This window comes from Brassica rapa, chromosome A08 (genome assembly GCF_000309985.2).
Source record: "Brassica rapa cultivar Chiifu-401-42 chromosome A08, CAAS_Brap_v3.01, whole genome shotgun sequence".
NCBI lineage: Eukaryota > Viridiplantae > Streptophyta > Magnoliopsida > Brassicales > Brassicaceae > Brassica > Brassica rapa.
The window spans coordinates 18,306,880-18,332,392 of NC_024802.2; the positions used below are offsets into that span (position 1 = coordinate 18,306,880).

At 31.7% G+C, this 25,513-nt stretch overlaps 2 protein-coding genes, 1 long non-coding RNA gene and 1 pseudogene across 5 annotated transcripts; 2 read left to right on the forward strand and 2 right to left on the reverse strand.

The window, feature by feature from the left end:
• The first annotated feature begins 9,820 nt into the window (after positions 1 to 9,820).
• Positions 9,821 to 13,397, forward strand: LOC103835588. Its single transcript, XM_033277591.1, has one exon. It carries the CDS (start codon positions 10,094 to 10,096, stop codon positions 10,874 to 10,876), a length of 783 nt encoding a protein of 260 aa, XP_033133482.1. The 5' UTR covers positions 9,821 to 10,093; the 3' UTR covers positions 10,877 to 13,397.
• Positions 13,398 to 13,519: 122 nt separating this feature from the next.
• On the reverse strand, positions 13,520 to 15,804 carry LOC103835450 (nicotinamide adenine dinucleotide transporter 2, mitochondrial). The gene is made up of 9 exons (XM_009111626.3): positions 15,391 to 15,804; positions 15,210 to 15,305; positions 15,018 to 15,124; positions 14,891 to 14,939; positions 14,700 to 14,803; positions 14,512 to 14,606; positions 14,344 to 14,432; positions 14,163 to 14,257; positions 13,520 to 14,086 (listed from the first exon to the last, which is right to left on the reverse strand). Exons 1-9 carry the CDS (start codon positions 15,470 to 15,472, stop codon positions 13,721 to 13,723), a joined length of 1,083 nt encoding a protein of 360 aa, XP_009109874.1. The 5' UTR covers positions 15,473 to 15,804; the 3' UTR covers positions 13,520 to 13,720.
• Positions 15,805 to 16,123: 319 nt separating this feature from the next.
• LOC103835451 lies at positions 16,124 to 17,931 on the forward strand. 3 transcript variants are annotated; one of them, XR_626673.3, is made up of 4 exons: positions 16,124 to 16,289; positions 16,447 to 16,590; positions 16,675 to 16,710; positions 16,838 to 17,931. It is a non-coding gene; the product is annotated as an uncharacterized LOC103835451 (long non-coding RNA). The 3 variants fall into 3 exon arrangements; XR_626674.3 differs by having other exon boundaries at positions 16,124 to 16,590; positions 16,675 to 16,736; XR_004450392.1 differs by having other exon boundaries at positions 16,447 to 17,931.
• A 1,917-nt stretch (positions 17,932 to 19,848) lies between these two features.
• On the reverse strand, positions 19,849 to 25,453 carry LOC103835452 (annotated as a pseudogene).
• Between the last annotated feature and the right edge of the window lie 60 nt (positions 25,454 to 25,513).

Sequence of the window (25,513 nt, forward strand, 5' to 3'; positions counted from 1 at the left end):
CCCGGGTTTTAACTTGAAAATCCACTTGCACCCTACTACTTTTGCATTCTCAGGTTTCTCTATCAAGATCCACGTTCGATTTCGTTGGAGTGAGTCCATTTCTTCATCTGCTCCATTCTTCCATAGCTTTTGTTTCTTGCTCGTCATAGCTTCAGTGAAGGTTTTAGGCTCCTCAATTTCTAACTCGTCTGCTGCGGCTAGTGCATAGGCTACGAAATCTTCATCTTCAAATCTTGATGGTGGTTTTATTTGCCTTCTAACTCGGTCCCTTGCCAGCATATACCCATCGAGATTTGTTTCTGCGTTTGAAACAGTCTCGTCTTCTTCCTCGGTCATGCTGTCGTCTGAGCTGTTTGACGTTTCCGGTAAGATAGATACTCCACCTGGAGCTGTTAACTCCTCGTCATCGGCATTTGAAGGAGTTGGTCCGTCTATCAAATTTTCTTTGAACGTCACTCGCTTAACTCTCTTTTCTTTTGCGTCTTTTTCAACGCCTTCAACTTCAGTGCCTTTCTTAGGATCTTGTATCGTGTGTTTGTAGAGTTCTTCTTCATTGAACACAACGTTCCTACTAGTGTCACATCTTCTATCTTCTTCAATCCACACACGATATCCCTTAGTACCAAACGGATATCCCATAAATACTCCTTTTATGGCCCTTGGACTTGTTTTTGCTTGAACTTTATGAACAAAAGCCGAACACCCGAACCTCTTAAGGTTGCTCAGGTCGCACTTAGTACCTGTCCATCTCTCCTCAGGTAGTTCATAATCAATTGCAGAGTTAGGAGATCGATTTATCACATATGTGGCCGTTGAAGCAGCTTCGGCCCAGAACTCTTGCCCTAACCCTGTCTCCACGAGCATGCACCGAACCTTGTCCATGATTGTTCGGTTCATTCGTTCTGAAACCCCGTTTTGCTGCGGAGTATATGGACAAGTCTTGTGTCTCTTAATGCCTGAGTCTTTGCAAAGTTTATCAAACTGCTGATTGCAAAACTCAAGGCCATTATCTGTTCGTAGGCACATTATTTTCTTCTTCGTTTGATTTTCGACAGCTTCTTTCCACTCCTTGAATTTGCTGAAGGCTTCATCTTTCGTTTTAAGAAAATAAATCCAAACCTTTCGAGAGTAATCATCTATGAAGCTTATGAAATATTTACTTCCGGATAGACTTTCTGGAGTTGATGGAGCTCCCCATAAATCTGAATGTATGTACTCGAGAATGCCTTTAGTGGTGTGCTTTGCAGCGGGGAAGCTCTGCTTATGAGATTTTCCAAGGACGCACGTCTCACAGAACTCAAACTTGTCCACTTCCTTTTTCGGTACGTAGCCCTTTTCTACTAACACATTCAGATTCTTTAAACTCATATGACATAACCGAGAATGCCATATAGTTGTCTTGTCTATCTCTGCCTTTGACACGTTAACTTCTCCTTTGGATACGGTCCCTTGTAAGTAGTATAGACCTTCGTTGAACTTCCCTGATATGACCTCCTTCCCGTCCTTGTAGAACCTGATCATAAAGTCTTTCCCTTCATATTGGCATCCAGACCGCTCAAGCATCCCATAAGATATCAAGTTCCGGCTCATAGTCGGCATGTATCTCACATCCTTGAGAACCACCACGGTTCCATCGGGTCTCACGATCCTTATTTTACCAATACCTTTTACATCACAGTGTGTATTGTTTGCCATTAGAACTCTGCCACCTTCGAATTCTTCTAGGTCAAACAAGACATCTTTGTTTGGAGTGATGTGGAAAGAACATCCTGAGTCCATTACCCATTCTTCTTTTGTGTCTTTAGTACTTACAGTTAGTACTAAGGGTTGTTTCGGTTCCTCAGCTATATTAGCGGACTTGTATGACTTCTTATCTGGACACTCTCGCTTCCAATGTCCCTCCTTGCCGCATATGAAACAACCTTTATTGTTTTTGTCATACTTCTGCCTAGATTTAGATCTCCCATACCTGCTCTTAGACCTTCCTTTCCCATTACCGTTGGCTCCTTTGTTTGATCGGTTTGACGATCTTCCTCTATCCTCAACATATAAGCCCTCATCTTGAGACTTAGATAGCTTACCACTTTCCAATAACTCTCTCTCCTTAGATCGTGCAGCTCCGGTTACTTCGTTAATCTTGAGAGTGTCTCTACCGTATTTGAGGGTCTCCTTGAGTTGATCATATCGCTGAGGCATTGAGTTTAGTAGTAGTATAGCTTGAACTTCTTCATCAACCTCCACGCTCAAGTTATTTAAATCTGTCACTAGTTTTAGGAAGTCATCAACGTTTGCATCAATCGTCTTTGAATCGTTCATCTTGAAAGTGTAAAATTTGTGTTGTAGGTAAATACGATTCGGCAAGGACGTCTCCGTGTACAGCGTGTTGAGAGCTGTCCACATCGCAGCAGCCGTATCACAGTTGCAGATCTTTCTTAGGACTTGGTTTCCTACATTCACAACAATGAGATCTTTCGCTTTCTCTGATTTCCCGAGCTTGACGGGATCAATGGTAGGGATAGCTTCAGCTTCTTTCTTCTCCGTGTCCTTCAAGGTATCATCACCTTCTTCCTTGTTGACTGGTGAATCCATTAGAAGCTTCTCATCTGTTAGGATATCCTTTAGCCCTAGGACACCAAAGTGAGCCATCATCCGAACCTTCCATAGCGAAAAATCTCCTGTTCCATCGAACCGATCTATGTCGATCCTCTCAATCTTTGGTTTAGTCATTCTTGTTCAAGCACCCTTGCAATCAAAACCTGGATTGCTCTGATACCACTTGTAAGGAATTAACCTACTTGTGCTTTTAAGAACTTAGAATAAAAACTGTAACCAAAACGTATTCTCTTTATTAGAATATGTAATTAAGCTTGTATCTTCACAATAGAAAGCTTAGAACCGTAAAGACTAACCCCAACCTAAAGCTCTATATATAACCCCTTATAAATTCCCTGTTACAATAGGCTTAAGACAAATTTCCTATTCCTATATGACTTTGTGTATTTGACCGACACTGTCATAAAAGGAAATAACGTAATCTTCACTTGTTGCAGGATCTGCATATTGGGCTTGAGAATATCAATTGTGGCCCACTAGTTTCTACAATCATATCTTCACTTTATCTCCCTTCCCACTGTTTTGTACTCGATGGCCTCCCGATAGCCCAAGTTTCAATTTTGGGTATCGCCCGGTGTGACCTTGACGGAGAACCTACCGCCCCACCTATCTCGAATGGCACCGTTATCTTAACATGTGGTGGCTTAACGGACAACCTTGCTGAAACAATAACTAACCCGGGCGGTTATTTTCTCATATTTCTCAACTTCTTACAAACACTTTTGTTTACCCCAAGTGTCTGCGATATCAGACTTAGTCTTCCGACGGGAAATTGTACTATTAGCTCACCCAATGGAACCCTCAGTGGCGTTCTTACACTTGTCAGCGTCGCGGTGACTAACAACACAGATATCGCTTATTATGCTGTCGGTCCAATAACCAGTACTATTCTCTGATGCAAGTGGGGCTTTCATGAGCATGCTATATATGATAGTGGTCTTATGTTTTTGACTGAGTTGTTGCATATAAAAATAAGTGGCTTATTATAAACTTATAATTAGTAGCTCACTGTCTTTGTTAAATTTTATTATGAGTGGTTATCAAATTTCATACTTGGATATACTGATGTTTGGTATGAAGTGGCCGGTGGCACCAAAGAAAAAATAGTGTTTTGCTTATAATTGATGTAAAAAAAAGTTATACTCCATCATTTATGAAAATGATTCTGAAAACGATAATATATGTTTATATCAGTTACTTATGTTATTAATTTATTTTGGTCGTAAATATAGTGTTTATTTTTTCATCAATCTTATTACATGTTGTACACGTAAAAATTTATAACTCACTAAATTTTGACATGTGTAGATTTAGATCATAACATATAATCCCTTATAATCAGTTATGAAAAAAAAGAAGATAAACTTGTAATCCCTAAAAACTGGGAGAGAGTATAAATCCTATTAAAGTAGAACTAGGGATTAACCCGGGCTACGCCCGGGATTTTTATTTTTTTCTAATTTAAGTTGTTAAATTATTTATATTTAGGTTATGATATATATTTTTTATAAATCTTAAGATGCATGTCATAATTAAAATTTATTTTAAATTTTAACACGTTCAATTAACATATTTTTACTATTTAAATATTTTTTTTGTAATTTTGTTGGCTATCTAATTATCATATTTAGCAAAACTATCTGTTGAGTGTTGGAATAAATGTTTTAGATATTTAATTAAACTGCAGAGTATTTTCGGATCGATCACATGCTCAACAATCGATCGATCCGTAAAAAGATGGTCGATCTCCTTGGCCAGGTAAGTACAATTTTAGCAAAAATATCTTTGATTTTCAAATATTAAGTATATAAGTATTCTTTTGGATATTCTCTTTTTGAATTGTATTTTTTGATTAAATTATTGTATTATAATGTTTATGTAAATATTTTTTTGTGATGTTTGAATTTGTTTTGTTCGTATACTTAACCTAGATGATATTGATGTTTAACAATTTATTATTTTCTAGAAATAAAAAATAATGATATATCAAAACGTATCTAATACTTGTTAAATGATACTATAATGTAAATTACATCCATTATTTGAAAATAACCATTTGTTGTTTTTATTTTTTTTTAAATCAGAAATTATTTTTATTTAAAAACATTATTCATATATAATATAATAGTTTAAGTTTGGAAGATTAATATATATATATATGAATTATGTGTATGTTTTAAAAAATAATTTAAGATGTTATATATTGAGTAACTGAATAAAATCTGAATTTCTTATCTTGAAAATCAAATAATTATATTTTTGTCTTCATGTTATACTCATCAATCCATCATTGATATTTATAACTCAGTATGCTTAAAAAAAACTTAGTTTGAAGTAATAAATGAATTTAATAAATTAAATTCATCACCTATAATGTTCTGTAAACTATATTTGAAAACTCTCTACAATTATATTTTAAGCATAATTACTATTATTTAATTTAAGTTATTTTAAGCATAATATATGCTAAATCAACTTAAATTATATTTACAATAGGACCATCCTAAACCGGTTAATAAACCAAAAACAATACTAAACCAACATGAACTAATACCTGATTCGGCGAGGAAGGAAGTGTTCCGTGATAAACGCTTGAATGGATATTAACTGTAATGGTTTGATCATGAAAGAGTTAGTATGAATATTAACAATAAAATTATGGATTAGATTAATTTAAATTTGTAAGAATACCTTTGAGTCTATGAAAAACAATTCAATTCCCATGAATAAGTTTGCCCTTTGGAAGTTGCGGGGTTCCCAACAATGAATCCACCTAATAAAAAGTTCGTTCTTATAAAAAATCTCCTTCAAGGTCATTAAAAGTTTTTGGGACGGCAAGAGTTAATGGTGGAACCATTTTTTTGCTCGAGTGCTTTGAAGCTTTCCTTGATAGTGTGAGGTTGATGTTGATGGTATAATGAGTTTTATAGGGACTTTCTTGATGTAAAACTATACTTTTTTTAATGTGGTATTTCCATTTTTATATAATTTATTACCATTTTAAGATAGATGTACATTTTAAGAGAGATGTTTAAATCTTAATATACTTTTTCCATTTTTTAAAATGTTTATTTCCATTTCTTATTTTTTTTACGTAATATCTATATTTTATATTTTAAAATAGATATTTAAATCTTAATGTACTTTTTCCATTTTTTTAAATTGTGTATTTCCTTATATTATATATTTTACATTTTAAGATAGATGATTAATGCTTAGTGAACTTTTTCCATTTTTTAAATTTTGTTGTGTATTTACTTATTATTATATATATAATTCATATATTATATATTTACATTATTTACTTATTATTTACTTATTATTTATTTTCCTGTATATGTATTTCTATTTCTTGTACTTTTTATTTACTTAATATCTCTATTTTACATTTTAATATAGATGTTTAAATCTTAATGTACGTTTTTCATTTTTTTTTAATTGTATATTTTCATTTGTTATACTTTCTATTTACGTAATATCTATATTTTAAATTTTAAGATATATTTTTAAAACTTAATGTAATTTTCCATTTTTTTAATTGGGTATTTACTTATATTATATATTTACTAATTTTTTTTATATTGTGTATTTCTATTTCTTATACTTTCTATTTACTAATAATTTTATATTTTAAGATAGATTTACATTTTAATATAGATGTTTAAATACTAATGTACTTTGTCCATTTTTTAAATTGTGTATTTCCTTTTCTTATACTTTCTATTTGCGTAATATCTATATTTTACATTTTAAGATGGATGCTTAAATCTTAATATACTTTTTCCATTGTTTTTAAGTTGTGTATTTCTTTTTCTTATACTTTCTATTTACTTAATATCTATATTTTGCATTTTAAGATAGATGTTTAATATTTAATATACTCTTTCCATTTTTTATAAATTGTGCATTTACTTATTATTGTATATATAATTTGTATATTTATAATATTTACTTATTATTTATTTTTCTATATATTGAGTATTTCTCTTTCTTATACTTTATATTTAGTTAATTTATATATTTTATATTTTAAGATAGATGGTTAAATCTTAATGTATTTTTCCATTTTTAGTGTAAAGCGGCAATGTTTAATAGAAGAACTTGGACAAATAGTCAAATAGTTATATTTATGTTTTTTTTCTTTTTTATATAATGGTAATGTTACATTATGGAGATAAGCCGTTTTTTTAGTGAAAATTGTAAGCTTACATATGTTTAATGTAGTTTTTCTATTTTTTTTATGTTGTGTGTTTACATATTATTGTTATTTTTAAATGTAAAATGGTAATCTTACATATGTTTAATGTAGTATTTCCATTTTTTATGTTGTATGTTTACATATTATTTATTATTTTCGAAATTATATATAATGTTTTTTTACAAAATAGTAATATTACATTATGGAGATAATCTGTTTTTTTTAGTGAAAAATGGTAATCTTACATATGTTTAATTAATGTAGTTTTTCCATTTTTTATGTTGTATGTTTACATATTATTATTTTTAAATAAAAATGTAAAATGGTAATCTTACATATGTTTAATGTAGTATTTCTATTTTTTTATGTTGTATGTTTACATATATTTATTATTTTTGAAATTATATATAATGTTTTTTGTTTTTTTTTATAAAACGGTAATGTTATATTATGGAGATAATCTGTCTTTTTTTTTTTAAGTGAAAAATGGTAATCTTACATATGTTTAATGTAGTTTTTCTATTTTTTGTGTTGTATGTTTACATATTATTTATAATTTTCAAAAATTTGTAATATTTTATGCCACGTGTCATCTTTCGAGAGAAGTTTTTTTTGCTGATGTGGACGCTTTATGGAGCCTCAAAAGGTCCCTTTTATTAGTAGAGATTACATTTTAAGATAGATGTTTAAATACTAATGTACTTTCTCCATTTTTTAAATTGTGTATTTCCTTTTCTTATACTTTCTATTTGCGTAATATCTATATTTTACATTTTAAGATGGATGCTTAAATCTTAATATACTTTTTCCATTGTTTTTAAGTTGTGTATTTCTTTTTCTTATACTTTCTAGTTACTTAATATCTATATTTTGCATTTTAAGATAGATGTTTAATATTTAATATACTCTTTCCATTTTTTATAAATTGTGCATTTACTTATTATTGTATATATAATTTGTATATTTATAATATTTACTTATTATTTATTTTTCTATATATTGAGTATTTCTCTTTCTTATACTTTATATTTAGTTAATTTATATATTTTATATTTTAAGATAGATGGTTAAATCTTAATGTATTTTTCCATTTTTAGTGTAAAGCGGCAATGTTTAATAGAAGAACTTGGACAAATAGTCAAATAGTTATATTTATGTTTTTTTTTTTTTTTATAATGGTAATGTTACATTATGGAGATAAGCCGTTTTTTTAGTGAAAATTGTAAGCTTACATATGTTTAATGTAGTTTTTCTATTTTTTTTATGTTGTGTGTTTACATATTATTGTTATTTTTAAATGTAAAATGGTAATCTTACATATGTTTAATGTAGTATTTCCATTTTTTATGTTGTATGTTTACATATTATTTATTATTTTCGAAATTATATATAATGTTTTTTTACAAAATAGTAATATTACATTATGGAGATAATCCGTTTTTTTTAGTGAAAAATGGTAATCTTACATATGTTTAATTAATGTAGTTTTTCCATTATTTATGTTGTATGTTTACATATTATTATTTTTAAATAAAAATGTAAAATGGTAATCTTACATATGTTTAATGTAGTATTTCTATTTTTTTATGTTGTATGTTTACATATATTTATTATTTTTGAAATTATATATAATGTTTTTTGTTTTTTTTTTATAAAACGGTAATGTTATATTATGGAGATAATCCGTCTTTTTTTTTTAAGTGAAAAATGGTAATCTTACATATGTTTAATGTAGTTTTTCTATTTTTTGTGTTGTATGTTTACATATTATTTATAATTTTCAAAAATTTGTAATATTTTATGCCACGTGTCATCTTTCGAGAGAAGTTTTTTTTGCTGATGTGGACGCTCTATGGAGCCTCAAAAGGTCCCTTTTATTAGTAGAGATTACATTTTAAGATAGATGTTTAAATACTAATGTACTTTGTCCATTTTTTAAATTGTGTATTTCCTTTTCTTTTACTTTCTATTTGCGTAATATCTATATTTTACATTTTAAGATGGATGCTTAAATCTTAATATACTTTTTCCATTGTTTTTAAGTTGTGTATTTCTTTTTCTTATACTTTCTATTTACTTAATATCTATATTTTGCATTTTAAGATAGATGTTTAATATTTAATATACTCTTTCCATTTTTTATAAATTGTGCATTTACTTATTATTGTATATATAATTTGTATATTTATAATATTTACTTATTATTTATTTTTCTATATATTGAGTATTTCTCTTTCTTATACTTTATATTTAGTTAATTTATATATTTTATATTTTAAGATAGATGGTTAAATCTTAATGTATTTTTCCATTTTTAGTGTAAAGCGGCAATGTTTAATAGAAGAACTTGGACAAATAGTCAAATAGTTATATTTATGTTTTTTTCTTTTTTTATATAATGGTAATGTTACATTATGGAGATAAGCCGTTTTTTTAGTGAAAATTGTAAGCTTACATATGTTTAATGTAGTTTTTCTATTTTTTTTATGTTGTGTGTTTACATATTATTGTTATTTTTAAATGTAAAATGGTAATCTTACATATGTTTAATGTAGTATTTCCATTTTTTATGTTGTATGTTTACATATTATTTATTATTTTCGAAATTATATATAATGTTTTTTTACAAAATAGTAATATTACATTATGGAGATAATCCGTTTTTTTTAGTGAAAAATGGTAATCTTACATATGTTTAATTAATGTAGTTTTTCCATTTTTTATGTTGTATGTTTACATATTATTATTTTTATATAAAAAAGTAAAATGGTAATCTTACATATGTTTAATGTAGTATTTCTATTTTTTTATGTTGTATGTTTACATATATTTATTATTTTTGAAATTATATATAATGTTTTTTGTTTTTTTTTATAAAACGGTAATGTTATATTATGGAGATAATCCGTCTTTTTTTTAAGTGAAAAATGGTAATCTTACATATGTTTAATGTAGTTTTTCTATTTTTTGTGTTGTATGTTTACATATTATTTATAATTTTCAAAAATTTGTAATATTAAAATGTAAAACTATATTTTATGCCACGTGTCATCTTTCGAGAGAAGTTTTTTTTGCTGATGTGGACGCTCTATGGAGCCTCAAAAGGTCCCTTTTATTAGTAGAGATTGAGTTTGGAAAGTAGAAACCCTAAAGCCTGTTAAACAACAAATCTCTTTGCCAATTGGTTTCTACTTTTTGCTCTCTCAAGTCTCAACTTCAAACACAAGAAACCACGCGAGAACCAACTTGCAGACAAACTACTTTGTGAATCTCTGTTCTATCATGGAACCGAAAGCTCCGCCGTTAACTCCGAAGCTCCGTCTGCTCTGTAGCTACGGTGGCCGGATAATGCCCATACCGCCGTCAAACTCCCTAGAATACATCGGAGGCGAAACCCGCATCGTCGCCGTTCCCCGTGACATCTCCTTTTCCGCTTTCTTCCAGCTTCTCTCGGGCAAGCTTCTCCATGGCCGCTCCTTCTCCCTCAAGTACAGACTCCCCAGCTGCGACCTAGACTCTCTCATCACCGTCAATGACAACGAAGATCTACAAAACATGATCGCAGAGTATGACTCAGCTAGTCCCCAGCGTATCCGTCTCTTCCTCTTCCCGTCAAACTACCCCGAATCAGCATCAACTCGACATCCTCTCTCGGTTAACTTGCTTGGACTCGAACCGCCTATACAGAAAATAATCTACACCTCTTCGTCTTCCGTTGTTCCCTTCCCGATATTCCCGCAAAATAATTGTACGGCGAAGCAGCGTGTGGATCACGTCAAATTCCATGCAACGTCGGACGAGGATCCTATAACTTCAGCCTCTTTGAACACCGGAGTTTCGGATAAAGAAACTGAGAGAGAAGAGATTCAAGATCAACCACGGAGAATAGTTATCCAAGAGCCTTTGCAGCAGCAGCATCAATTTTTACCGATATTCTACTTACCGGTCTTGCCGATGCCGCCACATATGGTGACTCGTTCAGTGAATGGTTACGCCTTGTCTCCGGCCATGGAATATTCTACTGGAGCAGATCCAGTGCTGGAAAATAAGGAGACGGCGACCTGAGTGGAGTTTCTTCCATGTCAAGTAAGCTAATCCATTTGAGTTTAGGAATTAACCTTTTAAATTAGGATTTGACTTTTGTTATAGAATACGAGTAATGGACATGTGAACCGATATCTTTTGGACTGATGTGGTTTGTATCGGATTTTGATAAAAGCTATTAAATACTTGGGTGGGTTAATCACTGGATGTAGATTTCTAGTTTGAATGCTTGAATTTTATTTACATATTCAACTATAATAGTTATGAGTAATAGTTTTGGCATTGTTTTAAGAACAATTTTCTCAAATATTATTTTTTTAAAGTTTTTGTCACAAAAATAACATTCAAAGAGGAAAATAACCAAAATGATCTTTTTATTTTGGAAATTTTAATTTTTAACTTTTTAAATTTAAAACTCTATCCTTAAAACTCCACCTTTTAACTCTAAACTCTAGTCTAGATTAGTTAACCCTAGAGTATAAATGTATTTTTACCTTTTAATAAAAAAAACTTGGTCATTTTCTTCTTTGAAAACTATTTTTTGTGAAAATAAACTAAAAAAATTATCATAGAAAATTTCTCTTTTTCACTCTATTTGATTATATTAATGAAGCAACAATTACATTAAACTTCGGAAACAGAAATAACCACAACGAAAAACAGAGATCATAATATCACATACAACCTCCATAAGAGGCTTGAGTTGGTGAAGATCTATGATAATGCTATTCACAACTTGATTAGAAGTTTTCATAAGGTCATAAAAATCATACGCACGACCGCAACCACCACTCCGCTGCAACCTTAGCATGCAATTGCCATGTCCAGTCGTCGCGAAAGGGTACAATGCATTCAATCACCTTTAGAAGTGGTTAAAAGTTGTCTTTTAGAGTTCTCGTTAAAGATAATGACAATCAAAGTGGAGAGGTGGTCATCAATGTGGACAGTGGCGGACCTAGAGATTGACTTTAGTGGGGTTAGATATGTTTGATTTTCAAAATTTTAAGGAAGAATGGTGCCAATAAGTTTGAACACAGGTTTTTTGTGGTGTCAAAGAGTGCAGAACAACCACTTTTGCTGCAGATTCTTTAAGAAACACTATGCGATTTTATTTATTTCAATATTTTTGGAGTGTCCTCTGACCCCACTTGGGCATTACTGGGTCCGCCCCTGAATGTGGATGAAGAGGCTAAAAACCCTTTGATCTTTGGTAGACCTTTTTTGGCTATACTTGGAGCTATTGTGAATGTTATAGAAAGGAAGATAAACTTTCATCTTGACAAGGGGAACATTCTACACTTTGACATAAAAAAAAATGATGAAGAAACCTTACTATTCAAGGTGAAGTGTCAGAGAATATGAAAATTGCCAACTCTTCCAAAACTACCAAAACTAACGATAAATCATAAAAAGAAACAACCACCAAAGCCAACAAAATTTAGGGTTTATCAGAGCTTGGAAGAAACATGCACATGGAGAAATTTATTAGCTTTCCTAAGATTACTCCATTTGCTCTTTTTTTCGAAACACTACTCCATTTGCTATTTTAAAGGAAAAAAAAATACTAAAAGTGAAATTTGAGTTAAGAGGGGACGATGAAATGAGTTGAGAGCGGGTACAATGAAAGTTGTTTCTTCTTTGTGTTATAGAAACACTATAAATATTTACACTAGGAGAAACTTTGTTAGAATCATTGATTTATTAATTTACATCTAAAATATGACCTTTAAACATTCTAAGATTAACAATTAGAAATATATATTAAAAATACACATGTGAGCTCATACTCTATACCATGATGTTCCACATCATCCTAGTATATTGGCGATTATATTATTAAACTGAAATATTTGTTATCTCGTAGAATTTACTTTGAAGAAGTCCAATAAAACCAATTAGAATTATTATGTTAATCGTATCTACTGATCTCAGGCCTAACTGTATTGTTCATCACTGGGTCTAATACCAGAAACTAATCTGCATGCTTAACTGGTATAAAAGGCAAGATTTCAAAGGCTTATAAGACAAATCTGAGATCTCTCTGACCAGAAACACATGGCCTTTATCAGTTATCACATTGTTCCTTCAACAAGTCCTAAAAGCTTTATAACCTGAAGAAGATCATATTGCCTTGTGGTAGGGTAACAAATCGTCTTCCTTCTTTAACACTTCTTCAGCAGGGCCGGTTTAGATAGAGGGGCGAGCAGTGCGACCGTCCCAGATCCAATCTGTTGTCCCCTTATTTTTTAATAGATAAAAGTCTCATTTTTTTAAAAAATACATGTATTTTTATATTAAAAATAAAAAAAATGATTCAATTTTTTTTATATAAAAGTATTTTTTTTCGTAGATTTATTTTTAAAAATATTTCTGGTAAAAACATACAAATACCATTGAGCTGACCCTGTTCTTCAAAATATTTTTAAAGAAAATTAATAGTAGTTTGAAAATTAAATTTTTTGGTAAAAACATACAAATATTTCTGGTAAGAACATACAAATATTTCTGGTAAAAATGATTCAAAATATTTCTAAAGAAAACTAATAGTAGTTTGAAAATTAAATTTTTTTTTGTCTAGAGCCCATAACACCATTGAACCGACTCTGTTCTTCAGCCTCCATCACTTATAATGGTCCACAAAACTCCATTAAAAGCATCCAAATAAAACAAATTTGATCTTCAAATATTCGTGATCATCAAAACGGCCAAAAAGTACTTATTCATATGTTTTTACACATTTGTTAGAACAACGAGCAAAAAAGTTACAAACTTGATCACCTCAAGGGACAAAAATAACTTAAATCGGAATCGACTTTAGAAGTAAAGAAAATCTATGTAGCCATGAGTCATGGTCTAGAAAATCTTTTATTTGCTTCCAAGAGGGATAGGGGAAGTGATCTTATTAGCTTGAGTTTGTGATTCTCTCAAAGCAGAATCTTTCTCTTCTTCTCCTTCTCCTCCAGGTTGACTAACTAAACTCTTTTTTTCGTCATCATCAGACATATTAGTCTCTGGTGGAACAACTTGTCGGAAAAATCTAAGCATCATCTCATAGGTTGTAAATGTAATAACTGCTGATGGAGTTGTCCTGAGCAGATTAGTAGCACATCCACGGTACATTCCAGGGATCCCTTCGCTTCTAAAAACCTTCTTTACGCAATCAATGACTCCTGAATACTTGTTCTCAGAGTTTCTCATTTGCCCTTGTTCTTGAAGCTTGGCTCTAATCACCTGTGGATGTAGTAACATAAGCCCCATTTAGTTTATGAACCTAAGAGTAAGGCATATAGAGAAAGAGATGAGAAACCTCATGTGGGTAAGTCAAAACAGAGGCGACGACTTTCGCTATGGAAGAAGCAATAGCAACACTCCCAGGACTCAGATTCTCTACGGATGTATTATCTGAGAACTTAACAAAGCTTTGATCAGAAACTAGCAGAACATGAGAATTGATTATGTAATAATATAGTGGATGAATTATGTTTTACCTATTTTTGCCATGTACTGCTTAATCTTTTCATAAGCTGGAAACTGGATTGCAACATGGCTTATTCCAGCCAAAGAAGGCAAAAGGCCACTGCATTCAAAACATCGTAAAGGTTAACATGCGCACAAAATCACAGAGGCTTCAGTTTTGATGCAAGAATACTACTGACCTGTACAGCCCTCGGAATCCTTCTTCTTGACAAATCCTACTGAAAGCAGACATTACGCTTTTGTAAGGTACCACGCCTGGCCTAATCCCTTGCGTCTGAGAAAAGGGGAAGAGTCAAGAAGAATGTCTAGTAAAGCTGGAAACCAAAAGAATATCTAGTAAAGCTAAAAGAAAGAGGACAAAACTCACCATTAGTCTTGTCTTGACAACCCAAAGTGGATTAGTTGCAATAGATGTGGAAGCTCCAGCACCAGCAGCAGCCACCATGTTGGCTCCAACACTAAGTGTGCCATCTATCAGGAATACATGAAACAGTTGAAAGACCGAATGATAAAAAAAAAGACTGCATTACATAAGCACAACAAGATTTTGTAACTAACCACTTGACTGCAGGACCTCCTTCAGCTTCCCATAAACTGAGAAGTACACCTGCACATGATACCAGAACATCAATCAACTACAAGCAAAGACATCACAAATCTCAGCAGAGAGAAAAGTGCTGCTTACAGCCCAATTCGGAAGGAGAGCTATGATGGTTGGTGAAAGCCCTCGATACATTCCTCTAAAGCCTTCATTCTTCACTATATTCTGTAAACTTGTAATGATCACACTACCTGATAATTCACAACACATGCAGAGCTTGTTAGCAACTAGTCTTGATCAAACATCTACTACTAGTTACATTCTAAAGCAAAGTACCTCTCTTTCCAGAGGCTGGAGCTTCAGGGAGACCAAGAACTTGCAACCTTGTCTTGATCACATCTAACGGGCAAACAAAAGTCGCTGCAATCGCCCCTGAACAACAACAAAAAAACAAAACCAAACTCAAACACACAAGAACCCACCAAACACACAAGGAAACAAAGAATCGAAACCGAACCTGCGGTGGCTCCGGCGCCGGCGTTGCATGCGGCCTCTCTAATGCTCCGGTAATCAAAGGACGAGCTCCCATGATCAATCATCTCCGCAAAGCTAAACCCTAAATTCAATGCGAGATCCAGTAATTGGGTGGCGAGATTCGATGGGTTAAATAGAGTTCCCGAGGCTCATGGCATTGGCCCGACACGGAAAGGATTGAGATTTGAACGTGTGGGAGGGTGAAAGGAAGAGACTTTGTTTGTGTCTTCTTCTGAGCAGGTCGCGTACGATTCAGGCGGTCCAAGTCGGGAAGGGGGTTTGAAGATAAGTATCTGATCGATTCGATTCCGCGGAGAGAGAGAAAGTGTTTCGCTTTGTGATGTCGTCGTCACGCAGATCAATCAACACACACAACCCAAGAAGAAAGTTTAACACTTTCGCTTCTGTTTTGTTGACACCGATTATTATAGGGGAATACGTCTGTATAACCAAGAAAAAAAAACATAATTTATCAAGTAGCCGATCTATACAATACTAAAAGTTGAATAAGCTCAATATTTTCGCCACGTCATTTAAGCCCATATCGAGATTTAATGTTGGGTTTCTTAGCCTAAACCCTAAATTATTTTGTCATGGCCCAAAATAAAGTCCACCACCCGTGGCTTCTTCGATCATATTTTCCTCCGCCAGTTTCTCAGTTCGTCTTTTCCAATTCGAGTTCATTCATAAAGCCTCCGTTACTGTGATCCACTTATAATCAATCAATTGTCTTCTTTACTTCCGTATTTATTTATGCGTTTCACCTCGCTATCTATCTACTTCTATATAAACCGGTTCCTCGAAGCTTGCTGCCATTCGATTGAGCAAAGAGATTCAGGCTTCGTTCTTTGGAAAATTTTGATGCTGATTGCGATAACAGAGGTGTGTTTTCTGCAAAATATTTACCGGGAAGTTTTTGTTGCAATTTTCCATTTCATTTTACCTCGCGTATTACGAAGTCGATAATCGGTTTTGGAGTTCATGTCGTTATATGTTTTTCATTAGATATTTATGTTTGGGCACAAAACTGATTTTTCAGAAATCTGTGATGGTGCTAAGTGGCTCACGGGGATTCTGTTACACATTGGAATTGAAAAATGAGCAAGAAGCAAAACAAATGAAGAAGAAGAAGATTAGAACTCACTTTCATGCTATTTTGTTAACTGGCGGTTGTTGAGTAATGGTAACTGGGGGTTGTTGAATCATGGTATTAGTGTGATATGCATCTTTCTACGTATTAATGAATGTTCTTTATTTTCTTTGTTAGACTGGAAACCGTTTCATGGATAGAGGCGTGAGCAAGGTAACTTTGGCTAACTGTTTGCGTTGGTAATATATGGTTTTTTTTTTCTTGAACAACAAAACATATGGTTATCTATGTAGATTTTAGTCTATATTCTTTTAACTGCTGTTGCTTTCTCCCTCTTCAGGAGTTGAAAACCCAATAGCTTCTGCAACCCTAGCTGGTGATTTAGGAATTGGGGCTGAACAGCTTCTGCTGATGTGAAAAGATCACACCTTGCTTCTCTGCAGTAATGTAGAAGGTACGTTCTCTGGTCTCTTTGTTGGCTTTTCTGTATTTTATCATTTTGGTCTGCACTATTGTTTTTGTTTGTGGAAGATTCAGGGTAAATGATGATGATTTGCTGAAGATCAAGAACACTTATCGTCCTATCCTCTCAAGAAAGAGAAAGGGTTTATGGTATGTATATAAAGTCAATAATATTGTTACAATTCAAAAGCAAATATAAAGTCATTGTTTATAATTTGATCAAAATCGTCATGTTTCACTATGATAATAGAAAAGGTAGGTAATTTCCTTTTGTTTACCTTTTAATCATTCTTGCATATTATTGAGCTTTTCGAATAACTCAGCTATGGCGTTCCAAATCTTAGTCAATCACTCAATCTCCCGTAGTAGCCATCAAAGGCAAGATAGAAATAGCTTTGGGTTAGGTCGCAAAACTCAAAGAAAAAAAGAAACAAAGCTGGAGAAACCTAAAACGCTTTCACTGGGAGATTGGAAGAGCATATGTCCACGAATAACTGCTTAGGCAATTGTAAAAATATTTAGAGTAATACAAATCACATTTGTATTTCCTACAAGAAGATTAGTTAAGTCTATCCTGCGGCCACTTCCTCATTTATTGTTATCTTGATTTTCTTTATGATAAAACCATAGCTACCTCTTTTATTTTTCTTTTAATTTACTTAATATTTAGTTTGATTGTAAACTTTTCTATTGACACAGACTAAAAGAAAGACAGTTAATTAAAATAGAAGCATTTTATCTAAACAAAGCAGAAATGACAAAGCCAAGTTTTAATTTATTTATTTCACAATTATCATTCCTCTTCTTGAAAATATCTAAAATAATATACCTCGAAAATCACATGTGTCGTAATGTCACTTCTTATCGTATCTAAATTAATCTTAACTTGCGTGAACATCAACTTCAACCCATCAAACTATATTAAACAAAAATCATTATATTAAAAAGAGACCTGACAACGCGTACACAAATCATAAGACTGGGATAAGCCAAAAAGCATTAAACAAACCATATCAAATACATAATGTAATTGGTTATCAATTAGAGTAAAATGGTGGGAAAATATGGTGAAAACGAGAGGGATAGAAAAATAATAAAGTTAGAATAATTTTTTTTCATCTTATTAGTAGTCGAGGTAAGATTTACTCTATTTTACTGTTTTTGTTTCTCATTTTTTTAGAGTAAATGAAATAGAATCATATTCCACTTGATTGGATGAAAGAAGAATAAATGGGCTGAAATAATTTTTCATCCGCTTTAATTTACTCTAACTTTACCATATAGTCATACGATGTATCGTATCGTACTATATAAAAGGGACTAAATCCATTCTTTCTAAGCCATGCAACATGGACAAAATATTGTGAACCAACCAAGATGCCATGTCATACGGACTGGGCTTGAGTCAAAATAAAAAGCTATTTTCAGAGCCCATTCGACCCATCTTGAAGCTCATTCCCGAGCCACTCTCTCATAAGCATAATTCTGTATTCTAAACATCCCGTGTTAAATTTTTTTAAACACTCATATCTTAGAAATAGTTTAGAAAATATCTTTATATAAATATTTTTTCTTGAATAATATTTAATTATAATTTTTTGTTTCTTTTTAACTTTTATAATAAAAATATTGTCTTCAGATAACAACAAAATATATATAAGAATTATCTTATTTTAAAATTTTTTGATAATTTTATTATATTATTTTAGAATCAATTATTTAATATTAATATAACATATCAATTTTATATGATTAAAATAAAATTCATTTTTAATTATATATAAAATTCATTAAGGGTATTTTTTTAATTAACACATTAGAGAATCAGTTAGAAATTAATAATAAATCAATAACCTATCTAAAAGTCTAAAACCTAATAAAATATGAAAAATAAGAAAAACTAACTAAGTTTTAATATAAAATAGAAATTTAATATTACTAAAATAAAATTCATTTTTAATATATATATAATATTCATTAAGGGTCTTTTTAAATTAATAAATTAACCACTTAGCTAAAAATAAATAATAAATCATTAATTTAGCTAAAACCTAATAAAAACATGACAAACAAGCAAATTTACTAAAATTATGGATAATATAAAATATGATTGATTCTTTAATACAAAATTGAAATAAGAGTTTTGTTAAATAAAACATAAGTTTGTCGTATCGGTGTTACAAAAAAAAAATCATTAATAGTATCGTAGGAATTATGTCTTTCCTATTAGCGAATAAAATTGAAGCAGAGTTTTGGAGGATAGCTCAACGTGTAGACGAGATTATGGAAATTGATATGGGAGTTGAGGTAACGGACACAACTGTTCCTCCGCAAAGAAACGCTCCTGCTAGACATCCTGGATAAATGAAAAAGACATTTCTGGACTTGGCTTTGTGTTAATGGATGGTGACTTTCCAATGCTGTTCGGAGCAAGGGCCGATATACACGCACCAAATCACCACTGCAAGCGGAAGCTGAAGGTTTGCTATGGGCAATGCAAGTGATACTGAAGTTTGGACACAGAGAGATGGTCTTTCAATCGACTGTGAACAACTGGTTATACTCATTCAAAAGGAGGAAGATTGGCCTGCGTTAGACTCGGAGCTCGACGAAATACAGGCTGTATCCAAAGAATTTTCTGAATTTTCTATTGCTTATATTCCTAGATCTTTAAAATTCCGTACGAATAGCCTAGCAAAAGGTGTCCGATCACGCGCATCTCGATCAGCTTTTGTAAATCCTTTTGCACCAAGTTGACTACCCCACAAGCTAGCATGAGGGTGCCAAAAAAAAAAATAAAGCTGAAAGTGAAACTAAATATTCCAATGAACAAATTTATCATAAGTCCATATTTATGTGGATGTCTATATGGGACAAACAATTGTTTTCAGATAATTATAGAATATAGTCACGAAAATCAATCCTAAAATATATAATTTAAAAAAATCATTTAAACAAACCATCAAAATTTTCAATATTACACCAAATAAGAATATAAAGACCAACTATATTCTCTTCATGTATAATGTATTGTGGTAAGGTTCAAACAAAATTAACTTACTTTACAGTAAGGAAAAATTAGATTTTTAATTCCAAATTTACAGTAAAAACATAATATTTTATAAAACTAAACAATTGACATAATAGTACAAAAATATGGAAAAAAAAAATTAAAATACTATCCGCGCGTAGCGCGGACAAGGACCTAGTTTCCCTAATATAAGGATACACAATGTTATTGTGCTTTTCTATAATATTACCATCATATTCTTTCATTCAACCAGTAAAACTTGAAAAAAAATTATAATTTAAATTAATAACTAGTGATTCTAAAAGAAAGACGTGACCTTTAATTACTCTCATATAGCTAACAAAGCAAATGGTAAAATATGGAAAGGTTAATAGATTCATCTTCAGATTTGATCGATTAAGACGCCACCGATTACATTCTTGGTGAGTTTGTAGAGAAGAAGACCATCATCGAAGGCTCGGTAGGTGACAAAAGGCATGAGTAAGACGGCACCGTATAGCGGTAAAACAAAGTCACATTGCCTATTATGTAAGTTGTTTTACTACTCTTAAATTCTCTGAATTTTTATTCATTGTATGTCGGAATCTGATATTGTAAAATAAGGAAACCAGAAGTTTGGGATTTTCTGTTTATAAGAAAATGGTGCTTTATTCCATTTGGATGACAATATAGTTGACTGTGTATATACATGGAATAGACCCGATAAAGATAACTATGTCAATCTCTAATAAAATATACTATATATATAAGTAAATAAAGTAGTATAGATGTCTATTTCCATAATACATAAACTATATTGTGGTGGGCGACTGTGTTGTATATAAATGGAGTAGTACATATGTCTGCCTGCATAGTATAATAATTATTATGTTAATAGTATAGTATATGTTATAGAAGTGGTTTTCAGTTTAAAAATAATGTGTGTTGACATAGCTACATAATTAATAATCATAATTTAATATGTGATGTTATGTGATTTATGGAATTATTGATGAAATTGTCTCTGTTGATGGTGAAGGATTGTGGTGAATAATAGAGTTTTGAAGACTCGTGTGGCGAGTGACAGGACTTGTTCAGTGGTGATCACCTCCATCTATACAATCGAAACTAATGTATTCGTTTCTACCGCAATTGTCCCTCTTCTCATAATTTCATGACCGTATGTTCTACTCTTCTATCTAGTGAATCAATAACAAAATTCTTTTCTCCGATGCAGTTGCATGTACTATCTCCACTGATGTCGTCAGATACACTTATCTTTTATTGTTGTGAATGACAAACAATATTGAATGTATTGACCTTTCCATATTTTATATTGATGTGTATATGATTTTGTAATGAAAAATAGTATATTAAACAAAAATGGAATAAAATTTATTATGGCATCAGATAAAACAGAATACAATGTGATGTTGAGTCGAATGATATTCATATGATGTTTATTTAATATTACATAATTTTATGTACTTTTTAAATTTTGATATTTGGGTTTAGGTTTATCTTTGGATTAAGGTTTAGTGATTTAAGTTTAGGGTTTAGTATTTAGAAAGTGAGGGGGTATGGTTTTGGGTCGGCATTAACTTATTCCTTGCAATCATATATATTTCATAATCTCACCAATAGGTACTATGTTATTTATTCATTCTATTTGAGTTTATGATTTATATTTAAGTTTAGGGTTTATATTTGGGTAAAGGTTTAGTGATTAAAGTTTAGGTTTTAGTATTTATAAGGTGGGGAAGTATGGTTATGGTCGACGTTAAATTCTTCTATACAATCATAGGCATTTCATAATTTCACCAATATGTAATATGTTATTTATTTTGTTTCATTCTATTTGGGTTTTGGGTTTATATTCGAGTTTATGGTTTATATTTATTTTTAGGGTTTACTGATTAAATTTTAGGGTTTAGTATTTAGGGGTTGGGTGAGATTGAGATAATGGTTAGTATCTAGGAATTGTGGTTAAGATATGTTTAGTATTTAGGGATTATAAGTGGAGTTATAATCCTATACTACTTAGGCGATATGGAACAGAACACTCGTGCATATATATGTAAGATATACGTGAATGGTTCCTTTTTTTTTATTTGGAATAGTTTTTCAGGTGCTCTTGACCTTTTATTTGGAATAGTTTAAATTGTATTAAGGTCTACATTTCAATGTATGATTTAGTTCTTATTTGATAAGGTTCAGTTTATTTCGTGATATATACCATTTTACCATATATAATAGTAATTCAGGTAATTTATTTGTGACTTAAGTTAACATAAGTTGTGTAACGCATACAATTATTATCCACTCATGTCGCATCATTTTCTTACATCATATGCGTTAATTATGTATCACAAAAGACAACAACGTCGCTTACTTTAGAAATTGCAACTGGCAACTTGTTACGTGAAGGAGCAGAACCGGAGAGAATATGACCAAAAAATCTGATATTTAACCATGTCAAAATCACTGTTACCCACTTAATTTAATACTGAAATATGGTTACTCAGCCAATAAACCCTAAGATTTATCTTATGATGGTATGCTTGCTTATACGTGGTTATATATCTAAATTATTAATATTCTATAAATAGATAATACAACAAATGCTTCAACATCCTTTCAAGAAGAACAAGCAATAATAAATTAATGATCTATATCGTATAATGAGGTATTTTAAATATATGGACCTAATGTTTGGTCGTTAGCATTGGTCGTTTATATTATTTCACTCAAATTATTAGTATTGAGCCACTCTAATTCCATCTACCAAAAAAAAATAATCATTTGCCAAATACAGTTGGATTTTGTAAGCCATATATATTTGATTAGGGATTTGCATATTCAATTATATTTTTTTCTTTTAAAGTAGCGGTTTTATATATATACACCAACTACCAAATTAATAAGTGTTCTATATTTATGTTTAAGAAATTAAATACTCTAAACATATCTATGGATGAGGTTGGAGCTAGTGCTTTGTCTCACATAGATGCTCTTTACAAAAACTTGGCCAGCGAAAGAAAATCTTTTCACACACTTTGATTATATGTATTGAAATAATTGTAAAAGGTAAAAATGTACCGTGGCCTATCAGCATATTATAGTCTCCTACCATTCTCTCATACATACAATTTTTCACACATTTTTACCTTTTACATTTATTTCAATATATGGTGATTATAGTTGGTATGGTGGCTTAATAATTTTCGTAGTGAATTTCCCAATAAGAAATTTACTGATCATTCTTATACAATTCCAACAGTTAAAAACCATAAGATTTTCTAAAAGGAAAAAATATTAGTATTATAGTAATTCAATCATGTTTTATTTTTTCTAAACCAATAAAATATTAATTTTTTTGCATGATGAAATGTGTCTTTTGAGTATACTAGAATTAAGCAGACTATAGTTGACAAAAAAAAAGCAGACTATAAGCTTAATTAGTTTGCTTACAAGAATATTGTTTATTAGTAGTGTTTTGTATCTTCTTTTTGTTAAACATGTAATAATCCTGTTACAGATCAGCTTAAATCGGTTAACCTGGTAAACCCCTCAAAAAGGTACATCCCAGTAAATATTTGTTGATAACCATGAGTTGGTGTACCGAAGACCATCGATAGGGATATTTTGCATATGAATAAAACATTTCAATTTGACACTATGCTAGGTGAGTAGTATCTAACATTTTTTAAAAATTTAAATAAAGAAAAAATATGAAATAAAAGCGTATGAGGTTTCTCAAAGAAAAGCTTTAAGATACTAAACTACCGCATTTCTGTTTGTTAGCTTTTCTAGAAAAATGAAATAAGAATATTTAATAAAACAGCATTAAAACACTAATTACTTATATATGTAATGTATATAATTTTATATAATAAATATATTGCATACAAAGAAAATAATATGAAATCATCACTATATACAGTATATAGAAAAAAAAAAAAAAATATATATATATATATATATATGTATGTGTTTGGGCACGACAACTACCCCGTCGCTACACTTGCCGTGAAAGATTCACCTTGTGGATCTTGTAATAGCAATAAATCAGCAGGCGGTTTAGGAAGACTGATTAACTCGTTTTGACTCCCAAGCATCAATATAATAGAAGCCATGGGGGGCCTGTCCTCACGGTGGGCTTGAACACACAAGAGGCCAATTTGAATGCACCTGAGAGAGCTTCTTCTGGTTGATACGAAGATGATGATGATGATGATGATGTGAAATATGGGTCTACGATATCTAGCACTTTGCCTTGAAGCCATAGGTTCCACATCTGTAGAATCTGAGATGATAAGAGATCTCGCTGTTTTGTAAAAGTAAATAATTATGGATTTGGTTGCTATAAATAAAAATCTTACGAAGCCTACGAAACTTTTATAGTCATTTTTCCAATAGAACTCTCTTGCGTTTATTCCGCTGACCATTTCAAGAAGCAGCACTCCAAAGCTGAACACATCAGCTTTAACGGAGCACACGCCATCTATTGCGTACTCTGGAGCCATATAGCCGCTGCTATATATAAATAATAATTATTTAAAAAAAAAGGTATATATATATATATATATGCATGAATGGATTGAGGATCTTTATTGCTTACTAAGTTCCAGTCGCGCTACTGGCAACAACTTCAGTATCTTCCCCATCAAGGCGCTTAGCCGTTCCAAAATCCGAGATCCTAGGTATCATTTGGTCACAAAGCAAGACGTTGCTAAGTTTGAGGTCAAGGTGAATGATCCTAACCCTAGAGTCTTGGTGAAGATATAGTAGCCCTCGAGCAATTCCCTTGGCGATGTCCATACGTTTGTTCCAATCAAGCACATCGCTCCGGGTTGTGTCTGTGCATCACAAACCAAAATTAGATCATTTCTTCTCTTTCTTTTTTTTGGTATTGAAAAAAAAAGGGAAAAAAGGCCAGTACTGTAAATGTAAGTGTTGAGGCTAGATCTTGGCAGGTACTCGTAGACGAGAATCTTGGTATCGGGGTCATCGACAAAACCAATAAGTCGAACTAGGTTCGTATGTTGCAGAACTGCTATGAGGTTCACTTCGTTCCAGAACCCTTGGATTGCGTGAGTTGTCAGTTTATAAAGACGTTTCACCGCTATGTCTCTCCCGTCAAGTAACCTCCCCTGTATGTTGTTAAATAATAAATGCAAGTTAAAGAATGCTCATACAGAGTCATGCGCTCTTTACCTTGTAAACTTTGGCGAAGCCACCAGATCCGATTTCATCTGAAAAATTGTTTGTGGCTTGGGCGATGACGTCAAACTCCATGAATAAAGATGTCAAACTACCAGTCGTCTCTTCCTCAGGAGCGGATCTAGAAACATTTTCTGTAGGGGTGACAGTGCTAAAAACAACAATAATTAAATTAGATTGGAGGCACCTTTTAATTTTTTCCATAATTATAAGATTATTAGTTTAGTGGATAAACTAAGTTATTTAAGCAAAAAAAAAAAAAAGAGTAGGGGGCACAGGACCCCATACCCATCCACCTCCGTCCGCCACTCCTCCTCCTCC

Bases quoted from the DNA above. Each gene is read 5' to 3' on its own strand.
- LOC103835588 (XM_033277591.1), top strand. From the start codon at position 10,094: ATGGAACCGAAAGCTCCGCCGTTAACTCCGAAGCTCCGTCTGCTCTGT.
- LOC103835450 (XM_009111626.3), bottom strand. From the start codon at position 15,472: ATGATTGATCATGGGAGCTCGTCCTTTGATTACCGGAGCATTAGAGAG. The intron at 15,306-15,390 runs GTTCGGTTTCGA...GTTGTTGTTCAG, and splicing joins CGGCGCCGGAGCCACCGCAG to GGGCGATTGCAGCGACTTTT. The intron at 15,125-15,209 runs GTACTTTGCTTT...GTGAATTATCAG, and splicing joins TCCAGCCTCTGGAAAGAGAG to GTAGTGTGATCATTACAAGT.